The sequence below is a fragment of the Parasteatoda tepidariorum genome, chromosome 9, assembly GCF_982258835.1.
Source record: "Parasteatoda tepidariorum strain Cologne lab strain chromosome 9, Ptep-v5.0, whole genome shotgun sequence".
NCBI lineage: Eukaryota > Metazoa > Arthropoda > Arachnida > Araneae > Theridiidae > Parasteatoda > Parasteatoda tepidariorum.
Genome location: NC_141763.1, coordinates 83,946,514 through 83,959,736, shown reverse-complemented (window position 1 = coordinate 83,959,736; position 13,223 = coordinate 83,946,514). Strand labels below are relative to the sequence as shown.

General features: G+C 32.6%; 1 protein-coding gene across 2 annotated transcripts in view; it reads right to left on the bottom strand.

Annotated features, from left to right (window-relative positions):
* LOC107437897 (spondin-1) overlaps positions 1-13,223 on the bottom strand; it is a 44,899-nt gene continuing 31,676 nt past the window's right edge. For both annotated transcript variants that reach the window (XM_043045876.3, XM_043045877.3), the window contains exons 11-16: positions 12,442-12,640; positions 10,285-10,458; positions 7,763-8,035; positions 6,648-6,671; positions 5,254-5,482; positions 1-188 (exon numbers count right to left, since the gene is read on the bottom strand). In XM_043045876.3, coding sequence (XP_042901810.1) covers positions 5,259-5,482; positions 6,648-6,671; positions 7,763-8,035; positions 10,285-10,458; positions 12,442-12,640 — 894 coding nt within the window. In that variant the 3' untranslated portion in view covers positions 1-188; positions 5,254-5,258. The remainder of the gene's footprint in view (positions 189-5,253; positions 5,483-6,647; positions 6,672-7,762; positions 8,036-10,284; positions 10,459-12,441; positions 12,641-13,223) is intronic.

Sequence of the window (13,223 nt, the reverse complement as noted above, 5' to 3'; positions counted from 1 at the left end):
TAGCAGGGTAAGCAACATCTTTTATTACACAATAAATAGCAGTAACAGTTCTGAAATTCGATTATAAAGCATCCATTTTTCCAAAGATAGTCTTTACATATTTCAACAAATTAAAACCATACACGTAGACATCTTCAGAGCATGCAATGCGAAATACTTATTTAAATAAGAATGAATTTTCTTTCAACCTGAAAATATAATAATAGAAAATATATTTATTTAATTTGTAATAACTAGATAAAAATAATATACAGACATAATATTCCTACAAATGTTATATTAGTTCTTTATTTCCGATTATTATTTTTTTCACACATCTTTAAATGAAGCAGATATGTTTATGCTCATATGAGCCGTTTTGAAAAATGGTTCAGTGTAGAAAACTATGAATACAAGGCCATGTTTAATAAAAATCAAATTTAATAATGTAAAACAATGAAAACGAACAATAATGATGGTGTGATATTTGTTAGACTTCCCCATAAGAATTCCATTCCTATCCGCTGCCTGTCACACAAGTCATAATTATTATGCATGACTGGTTGTTTTGCGCATGGTTGTTGAACCACCCTCTGTTGGTAAGGCAGAAATTCGCAACAAGCTGTGAAATGGAATAAGTAAAAAAACTGTGGAATAAGTCCACTTTCGGAAAAAAAATGTGTAAATACCAATTTAGCAAGAGCAATTTATATTTATAACCATACATTGAAAAGAGTACTACTTGTAGGTAAAATAAACAAATTTGTTTCGTCCAAAATTGCAAAAACACTTTTTATTTAAGGGGATTAATCTAATAACCAAAGCTATAACTACTTTCGGTTTGCTTTTTCAAATTACAGCTCGTTAGGCAACACTGTCGGAGAATAAGCGTCAATGTGGGCATGCGCATTGAAAGTTTGCCACTTATCGGGCCCAAGCATATTCCGAAATCATTTAACTTATTAGGTTCAGCCTTTTTTCGCAAAAGCCGGACTAGCCTAGCCAGTTGGACGTTGGACCCATGTCCGAGAGGTCATGGGTCACTTTTTTTTAAAAGGGGATTGAGTCTAATAGCCAAAGTTATAACTACTTTCGGTTTGCTTTTTCAAATTACTGCTCGTTAGGCAACACTGTCGGAGAATAAGCGTCAATGTGGGCATGCGCATTGAAAGTTTGCCACTTATCGGGCCCAAGCATATTCCGAAATCATTTAACTAATTAGGTTCAGCCTTTTTCCGCAAAAGCCGGAATAGCCTAGCCAGTTGGACCCATGTCCGAGAGATCATGACTTCGATTCCCGCAAGCCGAAAAAATTGCCCGCGTACAAAACAGTGGCTGATGTACGCTAAATCTGTCGGGGTCACAAATCCTCCAAGTACCCATAACAAATCAATACATTAAGGGTACTGGATCCGAGATTGATCATGCTCTGTTTCAGATTAAAATTACGATCAGCAGATGGATGGATGGTGTGTGAATGTGTCCTGCCTGTAAAACGGGATGTGAAGTGTGTATACTGTCTGTAAAACATCGTCATGAATGTTTTCCAGAGGGTCGCCAAAAGCCCATTGTGCAGCTCTAGTGCGACGTAAATAAAAGTACAGTACAGTACCATTCTTTAGCAAATCCTTCAGTAGGTTCGTGTTTCTTATATCCATCAACTGTGTACGTACATGTAAGTCAACTAATATAATTTTCATCAAAGAAAATTATCAAAAAATAATAAATTAAAATATCCGAACAAGATCACGATGTTACCTCAGTATAAAACGTCAAGTCCAATAAAAATTGAGGAGTACAGAGATATGATGAGTTTACTGTCTTACTTACTGCCTATTTGCCATGGACTGAGATTGTAAATAAAATTAATCTTTACGTGTCAAAATTTGATTAGCATTTTTTACGTTAAAAATCCGTTTTATTAAAGCTAATTTGCAAAAAATATGGTCCTAATTTTCCTCTTGTTTTTATTTCTTATAAAATATTATAGCTTAAACAGGGTCAAATTGATTTGGAGTTAAAAATCGCTTTTTTTAAAACTTTTCCAATAACCATTATTGCATTTTAAAATTTAATCATAATAAATTATCATCCCTCAAGTTGACTAATTTTTGATAATATTTTTAAATTCCTTCAAACGCTAACCATAAAGCTAACCGTTATAAAAATATGCACTTTCAAAAATAATGGCTTATATTACACTAGTAATAATCCATGGAGTGAGAGAAACAGAATCTTCGAAGCACCTGGTCAAATTACCAACTTCTCACGCTTAGGTGTATAAAAGAGAGCATATGGTCTTCATACTTTGACCATGAAAGTCAATGGAGACTTGACAATTACATTCCCACCATGTTTTACTGGAAAAATAAAATTGTGGGCACGAACTAGTTACTTTCAGGTTTAGTCCAAAACCTTCGGTCACCTCAAAACTTGACATTGTTCCCTTCCCAGTAGATCACCAAAGTCAAGCATGAGTGGCAGTCGTCAGAACGCGGGTGGATGGCAGTTTTGATCAGCCTGAGAAGGGGCCGAGGGTGTGCAGTATTATTTGGCGCTATCTATATATGTGTGAAAAAAATTAATTTGGCCTCCGAAAATGATAGCTATGGGGTTTTCTTGACCAAGCAGTCTCGTCTTAAAGTCAAACGCTCTGTAGTTTGGTGGTAATGGGTCAAATCCTGTTATAACCCTGGATTCATCCTTGAGATGTTTTTCACTGACTTGTGCTATTTGTTTTTTCTACTTGACAAGAGCTCATAAGTCATCATAACTAATGAGCACACAAGCCTACACATGGGTTAAAAGTAAATAAACTGAATGTCTTCCTGACCGAGCGGTATCGTCAAGCGCTGTGCGAAGCGGGGAGGTAGCGGAATCGAATCCCGCTGTAACCTTGGGTGTATCATTGTGCTGTCCTTCTCTATCTGTAGTCCTACTTGACAAAGGTTTATAAGCTTTAACTGAGCAAACAAGCCTGTATATGTATGTTGCATCAATAAACAAATAAACAGATGGCACGCATTTCTCTGTAGCGTGAAGGTAGCGGGTGCATATTTTAGTAAGTCACGGGTACATTCAGTTTTTCTAACAAGTAAAATGTGCACACCCTAGTAAGTAGCGGATACATTCAGTTTTTCTAGCCAATAGAGGGTGCATATTCTATTAGGTAGCGGAAACAATCAATTTTCCTAGTAAGTAGAGGGTAGATTTAGTTTTTCTAGTAAGTAATTTCTTAAAAATTTTTTACCGCAATATTTTTTTTTAAATTTTTTATCGTTATATAATATGTCGTGTTTTAAAATGCAATAACTGATCACTGCTTTATTATATTTAGCTTCAATTGGAATTTTTAACTTACATCATACTTTACCGTTTACTGTACCGTAACGTTTTCCGTATTTACATCATTAGTGGTTAAAAAAAACAAATTATGTAATTCTTTTTAAAAAATGGAAAACAATTACAAAAAATCACTATATATTTAAAAACCAACATAGTTTCTCCTATTTTACCCTGAATTTATTATCGTTTAAGTCTCCTCTGATCAAAATAGAAATTATTTTTATTCCTTTCAAATAGAAATTGAAAGGGTGGAAGTTAAAATTTAATTAGTTTTAAAATTGTGTACTAAAATTTGAAAATTTTTAATAAAAAGCAGATATTACACAAACGTGATTTCTTTAACTCGTATCAGGTGTGTTAGATTTTATACTTACTGGTTCATTATTTTTATTAAAACAAAGAATTAACGTAGTTTTACAACTTAGTTTGAGATTTCACTTCTTTAAACATTACCGTATGCTATTGTATTTAGTTAATTAATATTGTGTTTATTAAACTAAGATTTATTTCGCTATTAATTTTAAATTAAAGATCAATATAAGCTTAAATTGCGATATGTTATGCATTAAATGAAAATTTGAGAAACTGCCATTGGAGAGAAAAATAACACAGATAAATACATAATTTAAACTTATTTTGACCATATCTGATGTGCTGATTTCCAATGTGCGAATATTTTTGTTCTTTATCTGCTCTACTTATACAGATTAAGAGTAGCTAAGTTGCGAAATTTTCTATTTTCACATTTTCAACGAAAAAAAAAAATTCTACTTATTGGCAGCTGTTTATACAATTATTTCGATTACATTTCGTGTGCTGGTTTCAAATATAAAAATAGAATTTCTTTATCAACTTTTCCCTGAAAGATTTTTTGTACTAAATTTGCACAATATTTACAGACGAAATCTATAAATATTTTTTTCCGGGGTCAGGCACAAAAATAATGTTTCATAGAAATATAGTTGTCAGCAACTCGTAAATTACCTACCTTTTTTCTTGGAAAATAATGCAGACGGACCCTTCAAATACTACGTAAGCATTTTTTTACTTAATTCTCTCCTCTCCTATTACAAAAATAAGCAAATTATAAGACTGCACCCATGTCTTAATAAGAAAGTGGTATTACCCACCCTTGATTTTTACTTTAACCAGTACTTATACTGTAGTAATTAAATTTTGTGATTAAATTCAAATAAAAAATTATGAAACAAAGTGTTCGTTTTTGTTGTTTTAATAAAGTTTTGAGAAAGTATTCTTTAGCGATATTTTGTGGATTCTATCTGTGGTCAAAACTGTTTATCTCTGAAACTCTTTCAAGAAATTATTGTTCGTTTCTTTCCCTAATTTAACTTTTATTTACAATGTAAGTTTTTTTTCAGATTTTTTGCTATTTTTTACGTATAAAAAAAGGAAAATAAGAACTTTTGGCATTTAACGTGAGCATTATAGTACGGCTTTCAAGAGAACTCCTCAAGACACCCGCCTCGCGTCGTGGTGGGTACTATGGTTACGAGGAAAGGTCACTTCGAATAGGGGTATGGGGTGAATAGTTTTGTCTTATTAATCTTAGCGAAGATCGTTATAAGTAAACCAATCGACAACTTCATTCCTCCATTTCACCCCCATTAGAAAAGGGGGTGAAATGGACATCATTTCCCTCTTCTCCTCTCAGCAAATGTAAACAAGTCTCAGATCTTTTTTCCCCTTACGTGCTTACGTACTTTTTGAGCCACCTCTAATAAAGAAAACCACGCTAAAAATAGTCAAAGTCAGAAACAGCTGTTTGAGGATTTTTTTTTCATGCATGAAACAAAAAATTTTTTGTTCATGTAATTATTTATAAACAGTCAAAACTGGACTATTTTTCTTAAAAAAAAGAAAAAAAAAAAAAGAAAAAAACATTTGAGCTTTTGTTCTCAAATGACTTACGCATGCTATGAAGGTGGACAAGGTGGCAAATCGCAAAAATGTCTTTCAATTTTTGGTTTACATTGGGAATCACCGTCACTTGGGTAATTCAGTATCGTTTTCGCCCTATATTGTACTTCTCGCCCACAAGTTTGTGAGCACGGTGTCCAATCTGACCAGGCACTGTATCGACAGTCAAGGACTGGCCTGTATAACGCCTCCATGAATCCTGCGTGCTTTGCAGGATATGCTGGAAAGACAAAAATCATTTTTATATACTGCAAATAAACACTGTAAAATTAATTTTTAAACACAGTAAAAATCATTGTAGAAGTCATTTTCACACACTGCAAAAGTAATTTTTATCCACTGTAATAAGCACTGTAAAAGTAGTTTTTACGCACCGTAAAAATCATTTTTATACACAGTAAAAAACACTGGAAGAGTCATTTTTATACACTGAGAAGAACACTGCAAAAGTAATTTTTATAAACTGACAAGAATCTCTTAAAACTTACGGTTATAAACTGGCAGCTGGGTTTGTTGTACAAAACTGTAAAACTTACGAAGTAAATTTGTAGCCACAATGATTTTTTTACCATACAAGAACATTTTTTCGATCCCCCAGTGACACAGTGATCGTAAAATATGTCCCTGTAGATCACTGAAGTCTAGAGTCACTGGTTGCGATCAATGAATGGGTAGGTAGCCTCCTGCAAAGAGACAGAGGGTGCGTAGCATCGGTCCTAGTAACTGCTGTACCATAAAGCACTCGACTTCGCTCGCAGGTTGTCGGGTTACCAAACCAAAGCGGAAAAGCTATCCCCTCTGTGGAAGAACTGAGATGACATGTTTTCGGCTCATCCTTAGGAATGCTTCCTAGACTCTCGTAATATCCCATTGTGCAGTTCTAGTACGAAGTAAATAAAGTTTGACACTACTGATCTGTAAAAATTACGACGAAAATGTCTTGTAACAACAGATTTCTACGAAATGGAAGCAAGTTTTCACAGTGGAATTTACTAAGTAAATCTGTACTAGCACTAATCGATGGATATTTAATGATAGCAATATGTCGGCGCGAGTAAAGAACATAATACTTATCGAGCAGTCATTTCTGGGTTTCGAAACTGAGTCAGCTTATTGGGAGGTTAGGGAGCTTGACCTCTGGTGTCTTATTATGAAAGAAAGTATGAAACTATCTTTACCCTAAAAGTCTTACATATTGAAATCACATATAAGTGTAAAAATGCTTAAAACTAGAGTGGCCTACTCTTATAAAAATAGATGCTAGTACGGAAAATAATCCTAAAATGATTTGAAGAAAGGTAAAGTTATCGTATGGTAAGAAAAACTCCTTGTATAGGTATATACATATAAGGAAATTTTTAATGGGGAACTAAACATGTTCTTACCTTCTTCGTTAGCCATTTCCTCATCTGTAACATAAAAAAATAATAATAAATATAAGGATACCCGCTACAAAAAAAATTTCTTTTGCTCATTTTAATTTCTGTTACTTTTATAAAAAAAATTCAATTAAAAACATTTTTTAAAAGGAAATAAATACAGTAAAGTTCTGGAAAAAGAACAAGGAAATTTTATTGAAGTATTCAATAGTTTATTATTTTTAAGATTATTGTATCAAAATATTGAATTGATTATGGTCAAAATATAAAATCTTACAGCATGGTATGTCGAGTGTGACACAATACGCACTGTGACATGTATGAACAAGCAAACTTGTGAGCTCAGTTGATTAATAGTATAAACTGACTTAATAATATTTGGTCACTCTTATGAAAACATTTTAGTAAAATACTATTATCTTAACTATTTTATTGAAATAATGTTTCAAAATTATGAAAGAGAAAAATGTTGTTTTCAATATAAATAGTCGAAATCACGACTTATTTACCTATAATTTTTTATAAATGTTGCAATAGGTTATTGACAGTTACGGAACATTTAGAACTATATGTATATCCACCAGCCAAAGAAAATTCTCAAAATGAAGATAATTCCAAATTTGAGCTGCTATTCTAAAAACATATGAGGCTGTTTTCAATATGTAGTCTAATTTATTATCATGCATTTGTAATTATATTCCATAATTATTAATGTATTTCTTATTAATAACTGAAATTAACAATATATTTCTCATTTACCGACTCTGAAATTAATAGCATACCTGTTATTGTTAGTTTTCAACTTATTTAAAGTTCAATTAATATTAGAGTAAAGAAAATGATTTTAGAATAAAAAATATATTAATTTTAATAATCTATTTCTGCATTATATACAATGTAAGCAGTAACAGCGAAATTGCCTTTTTTTCAAATTAAAAAAAGTAAGTTTTATGAATTTATCAGTATTTATTCTGTGAGGTTCTTTTTCTTTTACTTTAGATAAATTTCTTCTTCTTCGTACACACAACAGCCTTTTGTAGGCCTTGGTTCTCTCAACTAAGTGCTGTTGATAATTTTAGTAACTTTATAAGTAACTAATTGCAAGTTAATAAGATACTTACTGCAAGGTGGATTATCTTTGCATTTCCTCTTCTGAACCATTTTTGTTGGACATAATTCTCCGCCATTATCTGGATTTCTGATAATGAATCGTTTCCTTTCTTTACGACCAGTACCACAAGTAGCAGTACACGAACCCCATTCTGACCACTCACTAATAACACAGTCCACTGCTGCACCAGGTATAGGTCCGGCGTAAGATATTGCCGTTGACTCAACTGAGGGTAGTGGAGAGGGTGATGGTAAGGGTATTGGTAGAATATCTTCTTGGCGCACTTTAAGAACAAAAAATTAGAGAAATAATTCATTTGTCAAGCATTCATTTTCAAAATCTACAGTTAAAGTCGAAAAGTTATAGAGCTACGGTTTTAAGAAATAAATAAGTTAAAACGGATTATGAGAGAAATATATGGCCAGTTGCTAGTTAGGAAAAGGGACATTTATTACCATTAAGTTTCAAAATTAGTTAGAAATCTCGACAACAGATGACGCCTCTAGTGAAAGTAAATTCTGGAGTAGCGGAGCCATCTGTTGGTGAACTTTGTTACTAATTTTGAAGATTGATAAGCATAAACGTATAAATTTCTTACTAAGGCGCTGATAATCTTACAAGTTTGTCTTCCTCTGATTTACTTTCATTGATATTTCAAATCGTCGGTAATATTAGGTCATGCAGTAATAAAAAAGTAAGTAAATACTCAACTGAGGGCAATGGTAATGATAATGCTAAAGTTAATGGTGGAGCATTTCCCTTCTCCCCAACTTGACTCTGTTGTCTTTTTTTCCTTTCCTTTTTTGTCTTTTTTTCCTTTTATTTTAGGGATATCAAGATATCAAGAGGGAGAATTAAATTTCTTCGAGACTGACAAAGGAGGCATTGTTTCCGATATTCGCGATCACATTGCTTGAATACACCATCTTATCGTTCATGGAACCAAACTTTCACAGTTCCGGGAATCCCCGTTCCATTACCGTTAGCTCATGGTAGGGTCCCTGGGTTGAAGAACTTGACCCTCTTCCTTTCTTTTCCTCTTTTCAGTTGTATGGGAATGTACTACGATATTTTCAAATTTCATAATAATTTTTCGTATTTAATTGTCAAAAATATTTTCCAAAATTTCCATAATGCTTTCTTTTAGATCGATGTTTAATGTAGTTTTCAGTTCCATATAGTTTCCTAACTTAAAATGTCAAATATATTTGAAAATCAAGTCAGAAAGTAATGCACTTCTTCTATGACTATCCACATGGTAATGGGAAAAACATACGAAGTGTTTCTTAGATAGAGAGTTCTGCTCTGAGCCACCTGCAGCCCATTTCGATCGCCAATATTTTTTTCACACTGAATTGAATGATATCGTTTTCAAACCAATGGGTTTTATGTACAAAAAGTAAAATTTTATATTTATAATTTTTTTTTTTTCATCTGCTGTTGCTTTCTAAACACATAAAGCATTGTTTCCCCTGTATGTTTTTATGTTAAACCGAGTTAGATTGTACACCAGTCAATAGAACCCCAGCAACAATTTTACCTTGGCCCATGTTGGGCTCAAAATTGGTTCAATATGGGTCGTATATGAACATGCTCCGAGGAACCCATATTGAGAAGTCTATAGATTTTTAAATATTGGTCCTATGCCGTGCCATTATCGACCAATATAGTGCCAATAAAAGACTTATATTAGCTGAATAATGATTATAAAATATCGGGTGAATCTGACAATTCTGTATAGGGCCGATATTAGTTGTAAAGTAGCAGTAAAATATCGGGTGAATCTGACAATTCTATATAGGGCCGATATTAGTTGTAAAGTAGCAGTAAAATATCGGGTGAATCGGACAATTCTATATAGGGCCGATATTAGTTGTAAAGTAGCAGTAAAATATCGGGTGAATCGGACGATTCTATATGGGTCCCATATCGGAAATACATAGGCCCTTTGAACCCTTATTAAGCCAAGATTTGTAATTACTGGTTGAATGAGGGTCCAAAATTATTTTGCTGCTATGCAATGTATAGTTCAAATGTTACTAGGGTTTTTATGTATAAAATGCACTATTTTTGTCTTGACTAAGGTACATTTTTTACTTTTCTATCTAGGGGTTATCTGAACTAGTAAGGTACGTTAGCCAAAGAAATTTTTTATACTGACTTGAATTAAATAAGATTCGAGTTATAATTATGAAGTTATAAGGATTAATCTTAAAATAAACACAATTCAAAAGTGGCACTTTTAATACAAGAAAAATCCATTTCAACTTGCCTGTTTGGTTCGTATTTGAACATTTTAAATTAAAAATCGCAGTCTAAAGGACAAAAAATAATAGGCAATTCTGCAATCATCTGCTGACGAACTTTGCAACATAGTTACTTACTGATAATAAAATCTTGTTTCTTTCGCAAAGAGTTACAAGGAGTACATTTCTATCTTCTTCATTTATTTGAAAAATTATTTTTCAAATTATCTGTCCTTTTTCTGGGATAATTAATTCAATAGAGTTTAGTAATTAATATTCAATGTACCTGTGTCAAGCCTTTCACAGATTCTACTGCATTCATTGTACCTCTCGAAGTTGTTTTTATTGCCTCTGCACCCACCGTAAATAAACTGTTGGCAACCCTTACGATTCACATCGTAGTACCACCGAGGAAAGTATCCTCTGCATGGACCTATTTCTTTCGGCATCATACAGTTTTCTAAAAAGACAATTAAACAAAATTAGTAATTCCTATAGCCATCTGTAAAGCAAATGAATATGAAGGCTGCTTTATTTATAATCAAAGTAGCAGATTAAATGCAATGGTTTATTCAAATAATCGCTAATATTAAGGGTGCTTATTCGGAAAATGGCGCAAAATGTCCAAATGGAAAAAAGCCACAGTTTTGTGGAAATGAAAAACGTTTGTGGTCTAAATTTTTAATATTTAAAAACCTACTCCGAAGCTGCATTATTTGGGCTCATAAAAATGCGAAAAAAACTGAGAATGAAGCAGTGAGTTTGATAATTTTCATTCACGTGGAAAAATGTCGCTGAATCGGAAATTTTTAAAAAAAGTTATATAACTTTTAAAATAAAGTTATTTGTCCGTACTAAGACCCAGAAAATTCTTTACGACTATATAATACAATCATCATTCTGCTTCAAATATAAGGCATTTCAATTGTGGCTTTTTTCTTGGCAGCAGAGCATCGAAAAACCATATGTCAAGAAAAACACTATACCACGAGAGAATATTTTCACGGCAAATTCTGCTTCACCTCCAATGGTAGTTTCAAATTCAAGAAAAGGGAAAAGAGAGTTTACGTGAAACCAGAATAAACCATGAAGTTTCTGAAAATTCTTTTTCAAAATATCAATGGGGAAACAAATTACGGCAGGATTACTTCTCCCCTGTGTTATCTTGAAAAAATCTGCCATAAATTGTTTCTATTTGGATATTTAGAAGAAAAAAAAATTCTGCATTTGAAACTTTACGCCTTACTCTGGGTTAACATGAACTCACTTTTTCTATGGTTTAAATTTTTAGTTACCAATGTATAAGGAATAGATATTATCTCGCGTACAAATAGCGTCTTTTTAAGTTGGATCCTGACATAAAATAAATTTTTTCGCACATATATTGAGATTCTAATCCCGTTCAGTATTATTATTTTAAAAAATTATTCTTACGTATCTTTATTTTGCAAATAATTGCTCTGATGGGCTGCTTCAAATCTGATGAGTCAAGTTTCACAGACATTAAAGGTACTTTTCGGTTAGGTGGGCGCAAGGGAATTCACATATTTTTATTTATTACCACGTTTATATTAACTTATTGCCTTCGTATATGTCCGTTCGGGTGGAATTTTGTAATCGATTTTAAACTAATTTCCCGGTTAGCTACAGACTTCAAATTTGGCACATAGTTCAGAACTGGATAACAATGCATGAAAATGAAGAGAAAGAAGACATACAAAGTGAAATAAAATTAAAATTAAATATTAGTATTTTCGCGATTGTCTTTTGTTGTCGATTCGATTATTTCAAATTAGTGTCGCGTTGCAGTTGAAAAGTTTTGTGTATAGTGAGTGAAAAATTTGAGATTTTGGAAGTGAGTACAAAAAAAAATCAAAATCAAAAATTTTATTTCTAAAAATCACGCTTTTATAGTGGAGAATAATAATCAAAAAATTAAAATTTGAAAAACGAAAAACATGGGGTGCATGAAATACATAAAAGCACATATACACATACATATACACATTTTATTACTCATGCACATGCACAGCCACACACACATGCAAATACACAAACATATTCTACATCCACATTCAATTCAGATGCAATTACAATTACAGATACACATACACACACTAATATAACATTACTGTTATGTATTTCATGCGCCCCACGTTTTTCGTTTTTCAAATCTTTATTTTTCAATTATTATTCTCCACTACAAAAACGTGGTTTTTAAAAGTACTATTTTTTATGTAGATTTTTTTATTTTTATATTTGAAATTTTTATACCTCTAAAAAGTAAAAAAAAAAAGAAGTTGGCCTGAACTACCCTCTTGGTCTGGGTCAGGGTCTTGGCGACTTTTCGCTTGCATCAGGCTAACCGTCAAATACCATAAAAAAAATAAACTTTGTCGAACAGAAAGATAATAATTTTTTAAAAAATATGCTTAATACTAACGCTTAGCTTCAATTAAGGAAATAGCACAGTCTTCTTTTTCCGCTTTACACTGAGTTTTTTGGTTCAATTCTTCCCTACACAGATTAAGGGCTTCCACATCAAGGTAGAGACGAGTTCTGACTGTCACACCCCTACCACAGGTCACTGAACAAGGTGACCACTCTGACCACTGAGTAACAGTGCATATTGGATCGTCCTCCTGTAATAAAATTTTTCGTTACAAACATATTTCATTATATTATTAGCGTGTAAATAAAATAATAGATTCTAAAAAAGCCATAGTGATGATTTCATAATCTATGTTATAAGATGGCATGTTCGGTTGATGTGCAGGTTAGTTATATTATGTGCACGTAAACAGCTTCCGAACTTAAGCGGTACAGGTCAAAATTACTGAACTATATAAAATGAAAAATGAATTTTTTTCAGAAACTATGTTTTTCAAAAATTGTATGCTAGTTTAACAAGCAATCACAGATGTTCGAGTGTAACATGCTATTTCTCAGACGAATAGCAAAATTCAGCAAGTGTACAGTTGACCTTGATGGAAGATATACGCTTAGAAATGCTGTATGTATCGACATTTTCGCTGAAAAGCAAATAGTAACCTAGTCACAACCAAAATACAAATCCCAATTTGACCACTCAATCGCCAAGTTTAAGCAGAATCTTGCCAATGGTTCATACGCTATTAAACTTTTTTTTTTCTCACTTGGGTACTTGCGCTTCAAGCAGAAGCTCTCGGATACCCACACACGTTTCATTTCAAAGTGAAAGAGTGT